General features: G+C 33.9%; 1 protein-coding gene across 1 annotated transcript in view; it reads right to left on the bottom strand.

Moving 5' to 3' along the window:
- Positions 1–4317: 4317 nt before the first annotated feature.
- The window catches only part of HAS2 (hyaluronan synthase 2), a 20453-nt gene continuing 1389 nt past the window's right edge, over positions 4318–23381 (bottom strand). Inside the window, exons 2-4 of the mRNA XM_053713202.1 lie at positions 12115–12741; positions 7197–7298; positions 4318–6079 (exon numbers count right to left, since the gene is read on the bottom strand). Of these exons, the coding sequence (XP_053569177.1) occupies positions 5150–6079; positions 7197–7298; positions 12115–12741 (1659 nt within the window). The 3' untranslated portion in view covers positions 4318–5149. The remainder of the gene's footprint in view (positions 6080–7196; positions 7299–12114; positions 12742–23381) is intronic.

The following is a 23381-nucleotide window of genomic DNA, read 5'->3' on the forward strand; positions in this document are numbered from 1 at the left end:
ACAATAGATAATAAACAGTCACAGTCATGTGATCAGGGTGCTGGAAGAAGGTTCCTAGATACAAAGTAATCACAGAGGTAAAAAGTATATTAATATAACTGTGTTGCTTATGCAAAACTGGGGAATGGGTAATAAAGGGATTATCTATCTTTTAAAACAATAACAATTCAATGGTAGACTGTACCTTTAATTTGTGATGTTCTCAGTGTTGAATGTGGTGTCATATATTTTAAAATATATTATGTCTCTGATGGTTTAAAACAATATAAATCATGTAGCCACTATTGCATTATTATTATCATATATCTATGTTTATCTATCTGTCATCTCCCTATCTATCTATCTATCTATCTATCATCCATCTATCTTCTATCTATCTATCTATCTACAATATATATATATATATATATATATATATATATATATATATATATATATATATATATATATATATATATATATATACAGTATCTCACAAAAGTAAGTACACCCATCACATTTTTGTAAATATTTTATTATATCTTTTCATGTGACTACACTAAAGAAATGACACTTTGCTACAATGTAAAGTAGTGAGTGTACAGCCCCTGTATAACAGTGTAAATTTGCTGTCCCCTCAAAATAACTCAACACACAGCCATTATTGTCTAAACAGTTGGCAACAAAAGTGAGTACACCCATAAGTGGAAATGTCCAAATTGGGCCCAAAGTGTCAATATTTTCTGTGCCCACCATTATTTTCCAGCACTGCCGTAACCCTCTTGGGCATGGAGTTCACCAGAGCTTCACAGGTTGCCACTTCCACTCCTCCATGACGACATCACAGAGCTGGTGGATGTTAAAAACCTTGCGCTTCCCTACCTTCCATTTGAGTATGCCCCACAGATGCTCAATAGGGTTTTGGTGTGGAGACATACTTGGCCAGTCCATCACCATTACCCTCAGCTTCTTCAGCAAGGTAGTGGTCGTCTTGGAGTTGTGTTTGGGGGCATTATCATGTTGGAATACTGCCCTGCGGCCCAGTTTCTGAAGGCAGGGGATCATGCTCTGCTTTAGTATGTCACAGTACAGGTTGGCATTCATGGTTCCCTCAATGAACTGTAGCTCCCAAGTGCCGGCAGCCCTCATGCAGGCCCAGACCATGACACTCCCACCACCATGCTTGACTCTAGGCAAGACACACTCACCTGGTTGACGCCACACACGCTTGACACCATCTGAACCAAATAAGTTTTTCTTGGTCTCTTTAGACCACAGGACATGGTTCCAGTAATCCATGTCCTTAGCCTGCTTGTCTTCAGCAAACTGTTTGCATGCTTTCTTATGCATCATCTTTAGAAGAGGCTTCCTTCTTGGACGACAGTCATGCAAACCAATTTGATGCAGTGTGCAGCGTATGGTCTGAGCACTGACAGGCTGACCCCCCAACCCTTCAACCTCTGCAGCAATGCTGGCAGCACTCATACGTCTATTTCCCAAAGACAACCTCTGGATATGACGCTGTGCATGTGCACTCAAATTCTTTGGTTGACCATGGCGAAGCCTGTTCTGAGTGGAACCTGTCCTATGAAACCGCTGTATGGTCTTTCCCACCGTGCTGCAGCTCAGTGTCAGGGTCTTGGCATTCTTCTTATAGCCTAGGCCATCTTTATGTAGAGCAACAATTATTTTTTTCAGATTCTCAGAGAGTTCTTTGCCATGAGGTGCCATGTTGAGCTTCCAGTGACCAGTATGAGAGAGTGTGAGAGTGATAACACCAAATTTAACACACCTGCTCCCCATTCACACCCGAGACCTTGTAACACTAATGAGTCACATGACACCAGGGAGGGAAATGGCTAATTTGGCCCAATTTGGACATTTCCACTTAGGGATGTACTCACATTTGTTGCCAATGGTTTAGACATTAATGGCTGTGTGTTAAGTTATTTTGAGGGGGCCACAAATTTACACTGCTATACAGGTTGTACACTCACTACTTTACATTGTAGCAAAGTGTCATTTCTTCAGTGTTGTCACATGAAAAGATATAATAACATATTTACAAAAATGTGAGGGGTGTACTCACTTTTGTGAGATACTGTGTATATATATATATATATATATATATATATATATATATATATATATACAGATGTAAGCTTTGAAATTATTTTGGTTGTTTAAAATTGAATGTCCCTTTAAGTTTCTGGTCTGCATTAACAGAAATTGTAAAGGCTAATATTTTGCAGAAATATTAGTTGAAAAGTGGAGAGAAGTCCAGAGAAGCAATGCAATACTGGGACCTAGCTGAACACATTTGGTTAATAAATTAGAGGGGTACTTGTGTGCAGCCCCCAATCGCCAGCTTGCTCCCGAAAATGCATTACTGCTCTGAGCCTGCATAGTCAGCTATTTAAATTTACTATATAGACAAATATACAGTAATTATAGGATATAGGTATCTAATTGAAACAAATCTATCACAGCGCTCCCGCTAAGCTCTATTGAACTAAAGGTAGCATGCTAATGCTACCGGAGCAGAGTAGGAGCACGCTACATTCAGTTCAAAAGCACAATCAAGCACGCTGTGATTATACACGCCCTCAAAGCGTTTTTGAAAAAGAGGGCATGATCAGAAGAGCCTGGAGAGGAGACCAGATAAGTGCAACTTTGAGGGTTAAGATCACTAAAATCTTTAGATGTCGCTAAGATAATGTTACATAATTCGGCACTATGTGCAGAATTATTTTAAATTATTTTATGCATTTACTGTCCCTTTAATAAGTTATATTTGTATTCCAAAGATTTGATTTTATAACCTGCTATGACTGGTTGGGTGGTAGAGAATTTGATGCAGAAGTTCTTTGCAGGCCACTATTGTTTTTGAAAGATTAAATAATATGACTTCACCATTCAGTGTAGTTCTTGCCAATTTCTAGATTTGAAATACCCCAATATGCTTCCTGAGTATGCTAATAAATTGAATCTGATGAGTAGCTGCAAAAATATTCAGTGTGTTTTCCTTGAGGATTTAGGGAGTTAGAGTAGGTGACATGAATGTAATTTGTGTTAGTATAATTGCTTTTGAAGATTCATTAGCATTACTTCATTACCTTAAAGCTTTTTATTTAAGTAAATACAACTTGTGAAAAATATCAACACCAATAATACATCCTGTGCACTGATTAGAAGAAATATGGTTCTAATTAGGTTACTTTATGGATGTGTTTGTTTATTTCTTCATACTTGATTTTTGTATGTTTTTCCAACTGTGAATCAACAAGCAATAAATATGGATACTTTGTATCAGACATATATGAATGTATCTTATATGCAAAAACTGATTATATAAGCCACCAGGTCAGTTTAGGTCAAGCTAAATATACAAACACAAACTGTTGGGAAAGCCACAGTGACTTTGCTGGCTATAAACAATTTATTTTATGTCTTAGATTAAAGCAGATATAATTCACAGCATTATAAAATATCTACATGCAAAATGATTATTTTAAAGCTTTTTTGTAAGATTTGCAAGCCTAGTCCTGTGGATATTCCTTTTGGACAATCGAATGTTGATAAGAATGAAAATTTGATTATCGAATATTATTTCTGATTTTTGAATGTTACATAATTAGATCAAATATTCACATTCAAAATGTATTTATCAAATACAATTCAGAAGTTCAATAGTTCATGTGGTAGGGAATTTAGTAAATTGATACATTATAGATACAAATATATCAATTCAAATGTTTCTTTTTTTAATATTGTATGATTTGAATATTACATTTAAAGAAAGTAGTAGCAATACTATTTCAAATATATAAATTAGAATTTTTCTAATTAGAATATTGCATAATTCGAATCCAATTATTAGAAAAATTCTTTACTGTTTTAATATTACGTTTAAAGATAGCATTAGAAATACTATTACATTAAACAAATGTTAGAATGTTGTACAAACATTCCAAATTTGAAATGAACGAACAAATGTGTTAAAATTTGTTACATTTTTTAAATGTTGCAAACAATTCGCCCATCCCTACCTAGGACATACCTCTTAAACCCCTCTGGAATTCTTTTTATTTTACATCCTTTGCTGTGTTTAATTAGGGAGAGACATGCTCCTACAAATATCAACCAATCACTGTTCAGCATGTAGGAAATATAAGGGTTCTGCATTCTTCTGACTGCACTATAGCCAATCAGGATTAAACTACAGGAAAATCAGGCAAAATGCCTATGAACGTTTTTTGGCATAATTAAATATTTTTATACTGAATTAATAAAGCAAATAAGTACATACAGTTAGAAATAATTACAACCAGCCATGTGTATATGTATAAAGAATTATTTTATTCTTTCCTTTGTGAACAATATGAACTAATATAAAGTTTCACATTTTGGCCAGTTTAAAAATAAAAAAAAAACAAAAAAAAAACAAACAAACCACAATTTAGAAGAATAAAGAACAAAATGATTTAGCAGATAAGTAAAATATAAAATATGTAAAAATTTAAACATTGGCATACAAATAAAAAACATAATTAATACAATAATATAAAAATACAGCACAGCCAATATGATTATTTTTCACATCATAATTGGCATTAAATCTGACAGCCTAAAATAATAGGCCACCACTAAAATAAAAAATAAAAATAAAACAAAGTAACTTTAAAAAACAAAGTTTATAAATTATATTGTAAGGTATTGCTAGAGTCCGTAAGCCTAATCACTGGGAACATAAAAAAGACATAAAAGATTCCTTTGTGAATGAGGCTTCTTAATCTTTCAAAACTCTTTCGTTCTCTACTATGACCACCCAGACATAAGCATGACCAGTGAGGTATATCGAACGTAACACTGTCAGGCGTATGCACAATAGAAAAAAGTGCATAAATAATATAAGTTACTCCATTTTTTAATGGCGCAACATAGGTTAAATATTTGTTCATTGTAAAAAAGTGTACAACTATTTTTGTTTTCTCTTTGGATGAATGAAAATGAGCCCACAAAAGTTGTGTATATTCAAGTCCAAGCAGCAGTGTTGCATATCCCTTTGTGACATGTTTTCATGTCAATAATACTACAGTTCCTAAAGAAAAAGTCTTTTAAGGCTTTTGATAATTTTAGTTTTGCACACTTAACAGGTAATTCAGTATCATCATACATCAATTACTAAGTCATACTGTTGGTCCTTCTTTCTTCGACCACATTTAGTGATTAAAGCAACGTATAAAGTCAAAAGCATTACCCAGTAACATGCATAGAGTATTGCACCAATAATCAGTACTGTCTGTTCAGATTCGGCAAATGGCTTTTTTGTTTCTTTCCATATCGTGAACATGACACCGCCAAGGAGAATTGTAAACCAAACAGTTATAGGAATTAATCCTATAAAATTCACCACTATTGTTTTTCTTCCTGATGTTCCCCACCCTGCCTTGTTTATTGTTGCTATGGCAAACATCTTTGCTGGCAGAAGACTTGACATGTACAGCACAGAGTAAAAAGACATGAAAACCATGACAATATTTCCTCTGAGAGCGCTGGCAAATGATGACTTTATAAGGCCTACAAACTGCACTGTTAAAAGGAAAAGAAGAATATTCCAGATTCTTCCTCGGTAGAAAAGCTGGATGACAGTGGCAATAAGGAAGAATGGAAAAAATCCAGTGATCACAGCTTCATATGTCATCCATAAATGATGTTTGTGGAACCACATTGAATTGTACAGCCATTCACGGAAATAGGATTTGCTCCAACGTGTTTGTTGATTAAGCCACCTAAGGTATTCAGTAGGAGTCTCAGTAAGGCATTTGGATCTTGCTGTGTATTTGGTTGCATAGCCTAAACTCAAAACTCGATTGGTTAGATGCCTGTCATCTCCAAAACTGCATTGGGAGCCTAAAAATTCTTGGTTGTACCAATCTTCAATGAATTCATGCAGCAATGAATTTCTGTACATTCCGAGAGGTCCACTAATGCACTGCACGCAACCAAAGTAGGATTGGCAAGCTCTTTCGATGTTAAAAGCCATCCAATACCTGACACTACTCAGGAAAGAAATCCAGGAATCATACTTGTTTAAAATCTAAAAAAACAAAAAATAAAAATTAAAGGAAAAATTAATTCAAGCAGTTGAAATAAAACAAATTGTGTTTAAATAGAAACATGTTTGATCTATTTTTTGCACTCTGTTATAACTGTACTTTTCTGCATTTAATTTGATTGCTTCACAATGCAAAAAAAAAAATCTTTAAAAGTATAGCAAATTGGCTACATGGTTGTAATTAAATGTTACAGTGAATAATCTTTGACGAAAAAACAAAACAAAAAATAAAATACATCTACAAAGCAAATTATATATATGAGAAACAATATGGCATTGAGTGGTAGGTCAAAAAGAAAGATCTAACATTGATGCCCTCCGTGGTTATATTTTACATTAATTGGAAAAGCTGTTGCTTGTCTAGTAACAATTCACTTCCTTCTAGTGCTCTGGACAACCATAAATTAGCATTCCGACAGGCTGCTTGTCATCCAAGTGACTACAAGAAGGCAGGACTTTCAAAGGGATGAATTTTACAAAGCTCAGCAGGAAGCACTAGTCCTTTACAAACAAGATTCTTCACAGTATGGCTAAGAAGAGTGAAACATTCTGTAGGGTATCTTGTTTCCAACTTTCTTGCCAAAATCCGTTTATGTATTCCCAATGAAACTTTAAAAAAATAGTTTATATAAAAAGTAATATTCATGATTTCTAAGACTTGAAGGGATACTGAGCCCATTTTTTTTTCCCTTTCATTTATTTATTATTATTTATTATAAAATATTTTACCAGGAAACATACATTGAGATTTCTCAATGTCTTCGTTCTCTTGGTATTTTTAATTAAAAAAGCAGTAATGTAAGCTTACAAGGCGGCCCATTTTTGGTTCAGCACCCTGGATAGTGCTTGCTGATTGGTGGCTGCATTTAGCCACCAATCAGCAAGCACTACCAAGGTGCTGAACCAAAAATGGGCCGGCTCGTAAGCTTTTACATTCCTGCTTTTTTAATTAAAGATACCAAGAGAACAAAGACAAATTGATAATATGAGTAAATTAGAAAGTCGCTTTAAATTGCATGCTCTATATGAATCATGAAAGTAAAAATCTGGGTTCAGTGTCCCTTTAAACATTTCTATTATAATTAGAGAATATATTTACCTGGACATCTCCACCAACTCCTCCAACCATCATGTCTTCCTCCAATACCTTCACCATCTCAACAGATGAAGCGGGATCAAGTACTGTGTCTGAGTCACAGACCTAAATTAAAACACAATATAAAAAAAGGATATTAAAACTTCAGAAATAAGGATATTAAGTGCAAAGGTAACCCACAAATATTCATCATAAAAAGCAATTTTGGTCTTTTTTTCCAGTGGCTCTTTGGGGTAATTATATAGCATTTGTGTGAAGATCTGCAAACTTAAAGGGATATGAAACCCAGAATTTTACTTTCATGATTTATATAGAGCATATCATTTTATAAAACGTTCCAATTTACTACTGTTATCTAATTTGATTTGTTCTCTTGTTATCCTTTGTTGAAAAGAACATCTATGTAGGCTCAGGAGCAACGAAGCACCACTGGGAGCTAGCTGCTGATTGGTGGCTGCACATATATGCCTCTTGTCATTGGTTTAGTTTATGTGTTTAGCTAGCTCCCAGTAGTGCATTGCAGCTCCCTCAACAAAGGGTACCAAGAGAATAAAGCAACATTGATAATATATGTAAATTAGAAGGTTCTTTAAAAACTGTATGCTCTATCTGAAGCATGAAACAATTTTGGTTTTATGTCCCTTTAGTAACTAAACCATATCCACTAAAATTATTGAAATCTGTGTCAGCACACATTGGCACAACATTGCAGTGTTACATTACATTCTGGGACTTGTAGTAATGCAGGGAGACAACAAAATACTTTACATAATCTCTTAGTGTACTACAGATTTAAAGGGACATTATACCATCTCATTCTTGCATTATTGACATTAGCTATATATATACTTGTATTTTACCTCAAATGGGGTTAAAGAGGAAGGAAACATCCTGTTTTGTTGCTGCAAGTCTTGGAGATCCACTGCAAGACACGGCAAGTAAGCCAATCAGCAACTGCCTCCCTAGGAGCTGCAAGACTTGTTTAACCCCTTTGTGGGTTTAACTATGCTTTTCTTTGCTCACAATGCCAAAATGACGTGCTCAGGTGAATTACAGCATTCCATATTGTCATTATGCCCCTTTAATAAGCAGTGACAATGTTTTAATTAGAGGCTTATTCATCAGAACCTGAGGTTTAATTAAAAGAGAAACCAAAAAGTGTCCTATCTTAAAAGGACATAAATCCCAAAATTTTCTTTCATCATTCAGATACAATAAATGTAAAAAAAAGTTTCCAATTTACTTCTATTATCAAATGTGCTTCATTCTCTTGTTATTCTTTGTTAAAGAAATATCAAGATTAAATATCTCAAGCCATTTCAAGAAATTGTGAAAAAACAAATAACTGACTTTCTATTAGAAGTACAGGAAGTCAATAATCCACAGATAACTGACCTACAACTGTCTTTAGCTGAAAAGTCAAATCCGGCTAACTTTAGAGCTAAAGTTCTCATTATTTTCACCTGCTAACATCCTATAGTTAGCACATAAGAAACTAAATTTAGTGAGCCTACAGTGTAAAATATTTAGCAGATAGTTAACTAGGTCAATTTATATTGAGAGATAATTACATATAATGACATTCCTGCCAAACTAAAATGCACATTAGTTAAATATATTACTGTTTCAACTGAGAGCTTTTACTGTGTATGTCATGGAGCATATCTCAATACGCTCTGTGTACCAGCATTTAAATAGTGTGTTTGCTCAGAGAGCTGACTGTGGCACTTACTACACCTGCAATTACTTAACACACATGATAAAAGGCATAAAAAGCTATCTGAACAGACGCAGTGTTTAAAATACTGGTGGTGGAGCATATATAGATATGCTGCATGCCAAGTCACAGTAGAAGTCCTCAATGAAACTGTTATATCTTTCACTAGAAGCATTTTTTTCAATACAAGCGTACTCCAAAAATAAAAATGCACCACTGTGTATTTTTTGGGCCAGAATGTTCTTATAAAATGCAAACACAACGTCTCATTATTTTGTTTAACATATACGCCTAATTTAAAGGGACAGAAAAGTCTAATTGTAATGTGTTTGATAGAGCATGACATTTTAAACAACTTTCTAATTTAGTTCTGTTTTCAATTTTGCTTGGTTCTATTGGTATCCTTTGTTAAAGAGTAATTCTAGTTGAGCTCAGGAGCATGCACGTCTCTTTAGCCCTCTGGCAACAACATTTGCAACAATGTTTATAGCAATGTTATCCATAGTTGCAAACACAGCTGCCATAGAATGGTACAAACACCCCATGACAGAAGAGTTGTAACTATGTATAGCATTGTTTTAACCATTCTTACAAACACTGTGTCTAAGGTCACTTGCACGCCACTGAGCTCACTTAGGATTACTCTTTAACAAAGAATACCAAGAAAGCTAAGAAAAATTGATAATAGAAGTATATTGGAAAGTTGTTTAATATTACATGTTCTTTCTGAATAATTAATTTTTACTTTATTGTGTCTATATTCATAATAACTATAGCTTAGACATACACCCTTCTCCTGCAATTACTTTTTGTTAAACTTTTAAAACAATGTCCATTGAATAGTCTTTTAAGCCAACTATTAAAGGGATACTGAACCCATTTTTTTTTTCTTTCGTGATACAGATAGAGTATGCAATTTTAAGCAACTTTGTAATTTAATTCTATTATCAAATTTTCTTTGTTCTCTTGATATCTTTATTTGAAAAAGAAGGCATCTAAGCTAAGGAGCCAGCAAATTTTTGGTTCAGTACCATGGACAGCATTTGTTTATTGGTGCTGTCCAATCAGCAAGGACAACCCAGGTTGTTCACAAAAATGGGCCGGCATCTTAACTTAAATTCTTGCTTTTCAAATAAACATACCAAGAGAATGAAGAAAATTTGATAATAGGAGTAAATTAGAAAGTTGCTTAAAATTGCATGCCCTATCTGAATCATGAAAGAAGAAATTTGGGTGCAGTGTCCCAATCTGCTAAGAATATGTGAACTTTAAACTGATTTCAAGCAGTGTCAACAACTTCTACCAAGAAAGATAGCTGTGCATTTATATAACATTGTCTTTTAAGAGGCATTCAAATTTTATTTAAATATTTTTCTGCATGAATTTCCACAGCTTTAAAAAAAAAAAAATCAAAGCTTTCCTGTGCTGTACTAAGATCAGCTGTTATGGCAAAAAATAAAATAATAAAAAAAAAGATAATAAAACTTAATCTTTCTCTAAAAATGTGAAACCATGTTTCCTGGACTAATGCCACTAGCCTATACAGGGAATAGAAAATTCACATCTTTAACGTCAAATGTAGAAGCAGTTTTCAGCAGATGTACTCAATGTGCTGGGCCAAGCAGGCTCTCCCAAAAATTCATCCTATACTCCAAAAACCTGTCTGACTCATTATAAAAGAGCAGTCAAGTAGTGTTAGAAGGTAAAATATTACAAGGATTTCTGGGACTCAAAAAGCTTTTCTCATGAGAAAGTAGTTTATTTTTTAGTATGCCACAATTATTTCTTAAGAAAAATCCACTGCAGTTTGTATGCATAATTGTGACAAGCATTCCTAAACACATAGAGGAGATGGTTGGCTTGACGGTGGTACATAAAAAAATGGTAGCAAAACTGTATTTGCAAGGTTTCTTTCAAGTCTGCAGACACTAAGGACTAGATTACAAGTGGAGCAATAAATATCACTTGCACGCTGGTATTACAAGTTAAGTGCAATGTGAATGCGACATCGTGTTTGCATTGCTAGGAATGGCCAAATTTGTCAGTTTGCAGGCATGCAATACTTTAGCGTTCCATTTGAAATCTGGCACTAAATAGGAACAGTTATAAATGAGTGATAAGGTAACAATTTAACTGCATTGATGCCCTTTTGACACCACTCACAAGTATATATGTATAAGAGTTTATCCTATGTGGTCATTTTTTATTATTATGGTTTTTTTTTCCAATCCTGAGCAGCATAGGCCAGTTTTCTGGGTTAAAGGACAAAATATGTTTCATGCCTCTTTCTCTAACTTTTGGTGCCATCATTTTGAAACCTAAGTTGCACTGAAGGTGAGTTGCTGCATATATGCAAACACATGTTAGCACTGGAATGCAGTGAAAGGTAGATTTCATCATTGTGGCACCTATAAGTAGAGGGAAGTAGGGAATAACCACAATAATATGCTTATACAATGCATTTAGTGTTTACTGTCTCTTTAAATGTTACAATAATATTATATTTTCATGTATAGAGAATGATTTCACAAAACATTGTAAGCATTAGGAAAACTTAAGACAGCTACTCACATACAAACAGAATTTACAAACTGATTATAAATACAAGGAATTTGGATAACAGTGTACCTGAATTAAAGTGTTTTTTTCTATATTTTTAAATTAAGTTTATATGCAGAAATATAACCCATCACTATGCATACAATCATTCTAAAAACATGGAAACACAGTGTTCATTCAGCCTTACGTTTTCCATGAATGCCTTGCTCTGCAAGAGTAAAAATAGTATGCTTTCTGTCGCAGCGACGCAGATATTATTATAACCGGGCCAGTTTGAAGTACAACCAACCAACTTTATCTCAGCTGATGTATAAACCTTCACACGTTAAGAGGTCTGCTTTTTAAAATGTATCTACTGTCATCTTTTGCTATAAACCTTTTAGGAATACATCTGGAATAGAGGTGGCAGCATGTCATTTTTCAGGAATGACGTTATGCACTTCCTTCTAGTTTACAGTTATTTCAGTTGCTTTAAACTAAGGAGAAATCTACTTTCAAGACTCAAGCTATGTTTTTAATAGGCTGAATGGCGTACTGTGTTCAAAAGGTACTTGCATATCCTATAACATTCTGCACACATCCTACAAAAGGCCCTTTATTTGGAACATGTTTGCATTGGCGAGCATAGTGTGGTTTATTACCTACCTGTACATAATCCACGCTTCTCCCCAGTGCCTTGAAAGCAGTGTACATTACTTCTCTTTTTCCGTTCCATTTCTGCATGATGCATATATATTTGTTGGAGAGCACCAATTGAGTTACGTGCTGCATACTTTCTTTATGTGACAGTTCTGTTTCATTGGGACCCTTCTCGTGGAAGTTATTTTTCCATATGTAAGTGGCACATTTGTCATTTCCCATAATTTCACTAAATATGTCCATCATATAAATATCATCATCATCATTCCCATCAATAACCATAATGACTTTTATCCCAGGGTACGTTAGCCGTTTCACAGACAGTAAACATTTTCTCAAGTAGTCTGGATCCTCTTGATATGCAGCAATACAAAGAGCAACTGATTTATTCAGTTTAATAGGAGTTTCAAGCGACCTTTTCATTTTTTTGTGTTCCAAAAAGGCAAATAGACTTTGTATTATGAGGTGAAGTGCTAAAATTGCACCATAAAGTCCAAATGAGAAGTAATAATTGTCTGTTTGGATAAACTGGTAACCAACGATATAAGCTGCTGTGATTCCAAGTAGTAGAGAGACTCCAAATAGAGTGGTCCCAATTATTCTTAGGATACATAAAAACCTTTCGCAATGCATCTGTAAGAACAAAAGAAATTGTATTTGTTAATGAATATATCAATATCATAAAAAAAAAATACAAAGAATTTATATACAACAGTCAATTAAATCCCATAGTAGGGTAAAAAATAAAATGCTCTACTTTAGTAAACAAATGCCCTTTTTTACCTTCAGTTTAAACCCTGCAAAGATGTGCGCCTAGCATGATCATCTGTGATCCAAATAAGGATATATACTCATTACTCATGCATTGGCAAATTTGCTTTATCTCGTAAAAATGTATGGATTTGTATATCCAAACTAGGCATGCTATGCGGTTGATTTGTGACCACATAAAGGTACTAGGTCACAGGCCTGCTAGTTTATTAGAAAACATAATTATGTACAATTTGCAGAATTTATATCTTGATCATATACATTGCCCCAAACAGCAAATTAAAATATTTCATTTTGGCAACAATATTGATAAACATGATGTATGTATGTTACATATATTTATTTAATTCATATTATACATATAATATATTAACACTGTAATAAATATAATAAAATATTTATAAAATATTATATTTTTATTGAATTCTGGGATAAACCATTAACTTTCATGTTATACCAATCCATAATCCAATAGTCCAACTCAGTCAGTGTAAAGTGGTGTTGTTTAGGAATACCGGTCCATCTTTCATGGAGTGAGCAATTAATTGCTGCCTGTTACAATGTCCAGCCCCCCCAATCACCATCACTGCCTCTATATAGTACTACCATATATAGAGCTAAACCACAAATGGTACAGAATGCTGGAGCCCAGTTATTAATAAACCTTAAATATTCCCAGAAAGAACACCTGTCATTTGTAACCTATACTAGTTTCCCATTAACTAGCATATTTACTTTGTATGGAATGCTGACCTACCAAACTTAGCATGATCAGAGTTCCAGTTACCTGAGAGAGCTCCATACTCCCTGCTTGCCAACATGACTACAGAAACCTAAATATAAAAAAATCTTGCAATTCCCCAAAATCTAATTATCTATCTCTGGAACCCAAGCTAGCATTAGTTTAGGTTGCACCCAAATGCCAGAATAATGTACAGTTGTAGAGGGCCTTTCTTTGAACATCTTTAAAAAGGAACTAAAACATTTATCTGTATCCAAGTGAATAATGGGAGACCTGCTTTTATCTTATATATCTTGTTTTATACTAAGATGATAGGTGTACTGCAATGTAATGTATATCAGCAATTAAAGAGACAAGAAACCCCAAAAAATTATTTTGTGAATCAGATAGAGCATGGAATTTTAAACAGCTTTCTAATTTACTTCTATTATCAACTTTTCTTTGTTCTTTTGATATCTTTTGTTGAAAAGATCAGGAACTTGCATGTGTCTGGAGCAAACTTTTTACCTCAGTGATTACCTTGTATCTAAGCCTCTGCAGAATATCCCTTATTTCAGTGCTGTTGACAGACTTGCATTTTAGCAAATCAGTGCAGACTAATAATTAATTCCACAGGAGAGAGCACAATGTTATCTTCAACAAAGAATACCAAAAGAACAAAGCAAATTTGATTTTAAAAGTAATTTGGAAAGTTGTTTAAAATTGCAAGCCCTATCTGAATCATGAGGGTTTAATTTTGACTAAACTGTCTATTGAAAGGCTATAATGTACATTGTAATCTAGCAGTATTATTAAAATCTCATGCAACATTTAGGTAACTTTTAAAGATCAGAGATTTTAGATAAATATAATATACATCTAACCTATGTAAATAGTTACTGATTTGGTCTATTTTAAAACCCAAACACTGGAAACAGACTTAGATAGTAGTGTGTTTTGTTAAACTAGACAATATGGGTCCTGGGAAAAGGAAGATAAGTATGTAGGGGCTTTTTATTCCTTTTATTTTATCAGCCAGCTGAACATGTTCTGATTACAGTCATCACATCATGTTTTGGCTCAGAGATGACTTTGGAACCGCCCTGTTACATCATAAATCTGTAAAGTTTCCTTTCCTGGAGAAATGTTTAACAGGTCAAGCTTTGGAGTTCCATTTAAATGTAACAATCCTGATAGCAGGATAAGCTTTGAGATAGCATATTCCAGTCTGAACAGATAGAGCAACTATTTTCCTATGAAATAAATAAAAAAACTATGATTTTACTTATTTGTTTTTCCCTTTTTAACATCACTTGGCACCTCAATATTTATACATATTAAAGAAGATTAAACTAAATTTAGACATATGCTAAACTTAAAGGGACATTAAACACTTTGAGATCGTAATACAAAATGATAAATCACATAAAAGCAAGTCTGCAATATACTTTCATTATTTATTTTGTCCCCTTTTCCTGTAATTCCTTTCTGAAATTTGAGCTGTTTAGTTCCTGTTAGAAATGGAAGCACAGAACACTCTTATATTCCACACAGCCATTGGCTGCACACTCTAGTGACCTATTTATAACTGTCTCTAATTGGCCACAGCAGAGAGTGTAACCTAAGTTACAACATGGCAGCTCTCATTTTTTTATAGACACTAAAACTTAACACTTATTTTATTAATATTTAAACAGCTAATTAAACTTTAAAATATGATCTACATTTTATTTTCAATCTTTTCTATGAATGCATCATTCTATCTTTTATTTTATTTAGTGTTTAATGTTCCTTTAAGTAATGTAACCCCTCAAAGGTTGAAATACAAGGCTGTACAATGTATTGCAGCCCACTTGGGCAGACAGATGGTTAAAATAAACATTAAACAATTGTATGCAAGTGAATTACACAAAACTATTTCATGGTTTTACTGTAGGAGGGAATTTAGAAAGTATCATTTAAACAGCATATTTATTTGTGATTTTAATGAGTTAAAAGGCTGCACTGCCACTGAATTTTACAATACAGTCTTTCAAAGAAAAACTGCAAGCTTGGAAAAGGAAACTTTGCTAAAAAGCCTGATTGATATTACAGAGGCCTCAAGCACACAGAACAGTCTTAACTTATATTGCATCTTTGCAAATCAGTGCAAGGGTCATTACACTTCAATCGGTATGTAACATAAGCTCTTGCATGTCAAATGCTAATGAATCAATGTTGTAATGAGTAATTATAAAGAAAAGAAAGGTGTTTTATTTTGAATGAAATATTGCTGTTAAGTGAAACGCTAATGCTCAAGGTGAATGATCATTTTAAATAGAAAAATGGCCTGAAAAGCAGTTGATAGAAGAAAGACTAACTTAGCTGCATATAAACATCTACTGCAAAATGTCTTGCAGTTTAAACTTGCTATGAATGAAAGTAACCAGTAGAGTAGATAAGTACATTTTAGATATGGCATGGATGTAACTGGAAACCAATGGACCCTGGATAAAGTTCAGCATGCTAACAATATTCACTGTGATCTATCTATCTATCTATCTATCTATCTATCTATCTATCTATCTATCATCTATCTATCTATCATCTATCTATATCTGTCTGTCTATTAATAAATCTATCAATATATCTAATATCTTTCTATCTAATATCTATCTATCCATTAATCAATCAATCAATCAATCTATTGATCTATTAATCTATCAATCTATTTATCTATTAATCAATCAATCTATTAATCAAGCAATCTATCTATCAATCAATCTATTAATCTATCAATCTAATATATATCAATATATCTAATATCTATCTATCTTTCTATCAATTATCTAATATCTGTCTGATCTATATCTAATATCTATCAATCTTTCTATTAATCTATCAATCTATTTAATATCTATATATTTATCTATCTATCTAATTAACATATATCTATACCATATCTATCTATCTATCTATCTATCTATCATCTATCTAATTAACATATATCTATATCTATATCTATCTATCTATCTATCTATCTATCTATCTAATTAACATCTATCTATCTATATATCTATCAATCTATCAATCTATCTATATCTAGGAAATGTATTCAGGAAGCATATTATATTTATATTGGACCCACCATCTTGGATAAGGCTTTCATATTTTGAAGCATCACCAATTGATTGATTTAATTTCTAAAGTACATTTACAGTATTGTAAAATTATATTATTATTTCAGGAAACACAGAATTAACATAAATGCCTCATATGTGGTAAATGTAGGGAAAATGTACTTGATTTTAATATTGTTTGGTGTGAAATAATGTGTAATCAAAGAAACAAGAAAGTCACAATTAAACGTTCATGATTCAGATAGAGAATTCAATTAAAAAAAAAATCCAATGTACTTATTGTATCATATGTGTTTTGTTATTTTATTAACCTTTGTAGAAGAGTAAACCTACATAGGTTCAGGAACATTCATGAAAGTTTAATTGTAACTTTACTATTTATAGCATTGTGTAGGTCTTGGGGCACACAGAGATAAATGTTTTGAAAAGGTAATGTGTTAAATGACTGACATTTCTGTTTCCTCTTCTTATGACCAGAAAAGTAAAGCTATAAACACAAACATTTTATTTTGTCATTCAGACAGAGCATACAATTTTAATCTTTTCCATTTTACTTATGTTATCAAATTTGCTTTGTTTCCATGACAGTGACGTATTTATGTTTTGTGCTGCCCTAGGCCCTCCAGATTCTGCAATCTCCTAACCCCCCTAAATAATATTTGTTGGTCTGGGAGTAATGTGAATTTTTTTTTATGGCATTCCCAAAATAAATGTTTACACACAATCACAGACATACACACACACATACACACACACAGAGTTTTGCATATACACACTCACACAAACATACACACAGACATATATATACGCACACACACAAAGTTTTGCATATACACACCCACACAAACATACACACACACATACACATGTACACATACACACACATACACACAGTTTTGCATATGCACACCCACACAATCATACACACACACACACATACACATGTACACACACACACACACACAGAGTTTTGCATGTACACACCCACACAAACATACACATGTACACATACACACATACACACAGAGTTTTGCATATACACACCCACACAAACATACACACACACACATACACATGTACTCATACACACACACAGAGTTTTGCATATACACACCCACACAAACATACACACACACACACACACACACATACATATGTACACATACACACACACACAGAGTTTTGCATATACACACCCACACAAACATACACACACACACATACATATGTACACATACACACACACACAGAGTTTTGCATATACACACCCACACAAACATACACATACACATGTACAAACACACACATACACACAGAGTTTTGCATATACACACCCACACAAACATACACACACACATGTACAAACACACACATACACACAGAGTTTTGCATATACACACCCACACAAACATACACACACACATACACATACACATGTACACACACACACACACACACATACACATGTACACATACACACACATACACACGTACACATACACATAGAGTTTTGCATATACACACCCACACAAACATACACATACACATGTACACATACACACATACACACAGAGTTTTGCATATACACACCCACACAAACATACACATACACATGTACACATACACACACTTAGAGTTTTGCATATACACACCCACACAAACATACACACACACACACATACACATGTACACACACACACGCATACATACAAACAGAGTTTTGCATATACACACCCACACAAACACACACATACACATCTACACATACACACACAGAGTTTTGCATATACACACCCACACAAACATACACACACACACACACACACACACACACACACATACATATGTACACATACACACACACACAGAGTTTTGCATATACACACCCACACAAACATACACATACACATGTACACACACACACATACACACAGAGTTTTGCATATACACACCCACACAAACATACACACACACATACACATACACATGTACACACAAACACACACATACACATGTACACATACACACACATACACACGTACACATACACATAGAGTTTTGCATATACACACCCACACAAACATACACATACACATGTACACACAGAGTTTTGCATATACACACCCACACAAACATACACATACACATGTACACACAGAGTTTTGCATATACACACCCACACAAACATACACATACACATGTACACATACACACACTTAGAGTTTTGCATATACACACGCACACAAACAAACACATACACATGTACACATACATACACATACACACAAACATAGACACACACACATACACATGTACACACACACACACACACACATACAAACAGAGTTTTGCATATACACACCCACACAAACAAACACACACAGAGTTTTGCATATACACACCTACACAAACAAACACATACACATGTACACATACATACACACAAACATACACACACACACATACACATGTACACACACACACACATACAAACAGAGTTTTGCATATACACACCCACACAAACAAACACACACAGAGTTTTGCATATACACACCTACACAAACAAACACATACACACCCACACAAACATACACACACAGAGTTATGTATACACACACACATATACACACATCTATCTATTGCTGCAATGTACATAAAAAACAAACAAACACAGATTTATTGAAACAATACTTCCCCAAACACATTGATAAGTGCTGAAAGCCAACAGAACTAAAGGCAATAGCTAGCTGAATAAAAGAAACTTTCAGAGCTACATACTTGAAAACAAGAGACATCTTAATGTATCCTTCCTGGTAAAATATTTTATAAATAAATAAGTTCCATTGACAGTCTCTTATTATACCCCATAGAATGTAAGCTCTTTGGGTAAAACCTCCCCTTATATACCTGTATAATACTTCTAAAATAACTATAAGATTCTTACATACATAGCCACAAAAAGTGCTGCAACTTTGTGCCCAATGCAAGTGCTTTGGTTGCCTAGGCCAGAATATGCCCCTGGCCCGTAATATTCTTAGTTGGAGAGATTCCTAGGTAGGAGTTTGGGTCACTACATGGCAGGAAATAGTGCTGCCCGCTAGTGCTCTTGCAAATGGATAACATTCTTGTAAAACTACTGCCATATAGTGCTCTAGATACGTGCACGCTCCTAAGCTTTTGTCCCTGTTTTTCAACAAAAGATACTTAGAGAATGGAGAAAATGTGATAATAGAAGTAAATTAGAAAGTTGTTTAAAATTGCGTGCTCTATCTGAATCATGAAGAAAAAACGTGGGATTCATATAAAACGATCTGGCTTCAAGTGATACTGTTCAGTCTGTATTTATAGCATGAGGTAATCTGCCTTACATCAATGGTCTTTGTACAAGGTCAAGACAGCATTGAATAGGAAGGAATGGATTCGTTTAAAGAAATCAACTTAAACTGATTAGCCACAAGAGCGTCTCATGTTTGATCAGTTCTGCGTTGTATTGGAGAATTATATCATGACTGTTGTGATCCCATGGAAAACTTTGCTGCCAGTTTTTTATAGAAAACTGAAAGTAGAATTTAAGAATAAAAAAAATAAAAAATAAAAGTTGAACACATCTCATAAGCCAGTAAAAACAGGCATATGTATGTAGCCACCAATAACCAGCTAGATCCCAGTAGTGTGATGCTGTACCTAAGCTTACCTAGCTTTGATTTTCATTCAAGAATAAAAAAAGAACAAAGTAAATTTGGTAACAGGAGTGAATTGAAAAGTTTCCTACAATGAAATGCTCTGTTTAAACCATGTCCCTTAAAGCTCTAATACAAAGAAGTGGTTGCCTTATAGACAGAGATGTTACGCAAAGTACTTCAAAGAGTAAATATCTCTGGTGGCTAAATATCTCTTTTTGTGTGTGGTACTTGATCACTTACAGACTCTTCTTTGCCTAGAACATGATACAAAGTAGTCCACCTTCCCCCGTGGTTTTATTTAACAATACACAATGTTATGGAGAAAATGCCTTGGGGGCAAAGAAAATGTATGTGATTGTGGGGTAAACATTACGATGTCAAGCAGAAGGATGTGTATACAAGTCTTCATTTATCTTTAGTTATAGTCTTAAACACAACTCAATTTAAGGTATCATTATCAACCCCCTGCTGGTGCAAGTGACCTCTGTGTCTCAGTAAAAGGATATATCATAATAGATTTTAAGGGAATTGGTTTACTACTGTTAAAGAAAAAAATCTAAAAATTGTTTTGAGAGCGGAAATCACTTTCTTGGTATCTTATCAATAACTTTTGATTCAGACGATATTGTAATAGAAATACAGTGGCCTTTTATGCGTATCAAAATGCATAGCTAACACGTGTCAACATAATATGTATCAAATGTCATAAAAAGCCAATGAGAACACAAAGAACAGAAACAGATGGAGGTCATGTGATGCTCTCTGAAGTTCTTGCTCAGCTGAGACATGTAATTTTGTTTAGGCATAAGTGATTGCAGCTGGTTAGACCACCAAACATTTCAAGGTTATAGAATACTCAGTACCTAAATATACATAACCTTCTTATGTCCATTAAAATATCTGTGATTTAAAAATGAACTTGTGTGGATTTGAAAGCCCCAATCTTCAAATTTGTTCGTGTTTTCCCCACACTTTCTAGGAACAACATGATGATAAGTATGAGTCTTCCATAAGAGGTACTTGGGGAAAGTTTTTCATTATGGTAAAGCTTCCCAAATTCACACAGCCATGGAGCCACCGCTCTTAGAATTTTGATTTTTCCACAGAACATGGAGCATTATTCTACATATATCTATGTACAAATACCTTTTACAAGCTCCTAATAAAATGAGTTGCTGACCTAAATTTTAAATAAATGTGCCAACCCTGGCATTATGGTTTAGTGAGTTTTAGATATTCCTAAATATCAATGATATCAATAAGGGTATCTGGTATTTATTGTACTTAGATTATCTATAGTTTTTGCAATACTTTTTTTTAACCTAAAGTAAGGTAAATCTATATAATAATAATAATAATAATAATAATAATAATAATAATAATTAAAAAAGTTAAAATACTGAGCAAATATATTTTATTTTATTTTTTTTTAAAAAAACAAACCCCCCACAAATGCAGAACAAAAAAGGTTCACCTATTTTGTCTCTTGAAAACATGTTAGAAAATAAAATTGATATTTGGCAATAAGAACAACTAAACAAATGTAAATACTTAGTGCATATTATAAGGTTAACAAATTGCAATGGGGTTACAGTGTTCTGGAAAGAAATTGTAAGATTTATCCAGTATTGCTATAATAATAAAATAATGTTTTCAATTACTTTATGGTTGAACATGGACACTGCCCACAAGAACAATGAGTAATGGATGCAGAGTATTGCCAAAGTAAAGGCAAATTAAAGTATCAACATTTGTAATTATATTAGTATAGGTTTGTTTCATTCTTCATTGTAAAGAGGAATATGCACATTACTACTGGTGTCTGGGGTAGGTAAGTCATATGAAGTGAAGGCATAGATAGAACCTTATAAATTTAACTACTTAATTCAGAACAAACATATATCTTTAAATAATTGGGGATTCGTTTGGAGATATTTGTAAATAATCTAAGCTCATTCATCACATGTTTTATTAGGTCCAGTCACATTCCTAAACTTTTGTCATTGATGCAATTTGATTAATCCCTCCTGAGTAAATGGACACTAAAGAAGGAAAAAATACACAAGCATGTGCTATTCATAGAGCTCCTGTGTAGATAGCGAAGGAGGTGTGGGTGATGTGCTCAAAGTATAGGAAAATACACTAGGATGGACCCATGGAAAATGTGTTCTTCCTCCTCCATCAAGAGATAGCAGTTTTCCTACACCATTGTTCCTACTAGGATAAAGGACCAGCTTATCTTACTGCTGTCATCACCACTCTGAAACACCACACAGACACCTCTACTATCTCAAAACCAGCCTTCTATTCCTGCCTACAAAATCCAGCCAATCGCAGAAAAGGGTGTTATTGCATCACTCAAGGAGGACTTCACCTAGGTGACGTCAAAGGTATTCCCCACTGATCACGTGAACGCTCAGTACAAGAGGCAGCTTCATTACTTTCAGAGCTTGCTGCACAGAATCAGAGCCAAGACCTAATACACTGGTTTCTCTGTAAAAGCTGCATTTTATGATCATAAACTCAGCTCTCTCCTGACTTCACTGCTCATGATTTGAAGAAAAAAAAACTGTCGATTTTAGGAGAATGTTAAACTCCCTAAAGCAAAATTAATGCCATCAGTGATGCATAAATATTCCCTTTGAACAAAAATTGAAAATGTAAAAACACTGTATCATTCACAAAACACGTGTTTTTCTCACTGACTGCTTTGTCACAATGTTTTAATTTACATACATTTGCCAGAAAACTTTATATCCACTAAACTACTTCCAGACTAATTCTGTTATGTCTCTAAAACAGGGAGGGACCTTTTTAATATATTATAACGTTTTATATTCTGATTATCTGCCAGCAACCTCACCCTTAACTTCATTTACTAAACTCATTGCTTAGGATACAGAAACCATGTAACTATGATTCTGCCACGTTTGCTTTTAGTTGCATTAGGATGCTGATGATACCAGCATCCAGTTAGTT

Source organism: Bombina bombina, chromosome 5, assembly GCF_027579735.1.
Source record: "Bombina bombina isolate aBomBom1 chromosome 5, aBomBom1.pri, whole genome shotgun sequence".
NCBI lineage: Eukaryota > Metazoa > Chordata > Amphibia > Anura > Bombinatoridae > Bombina > Bombina bombina.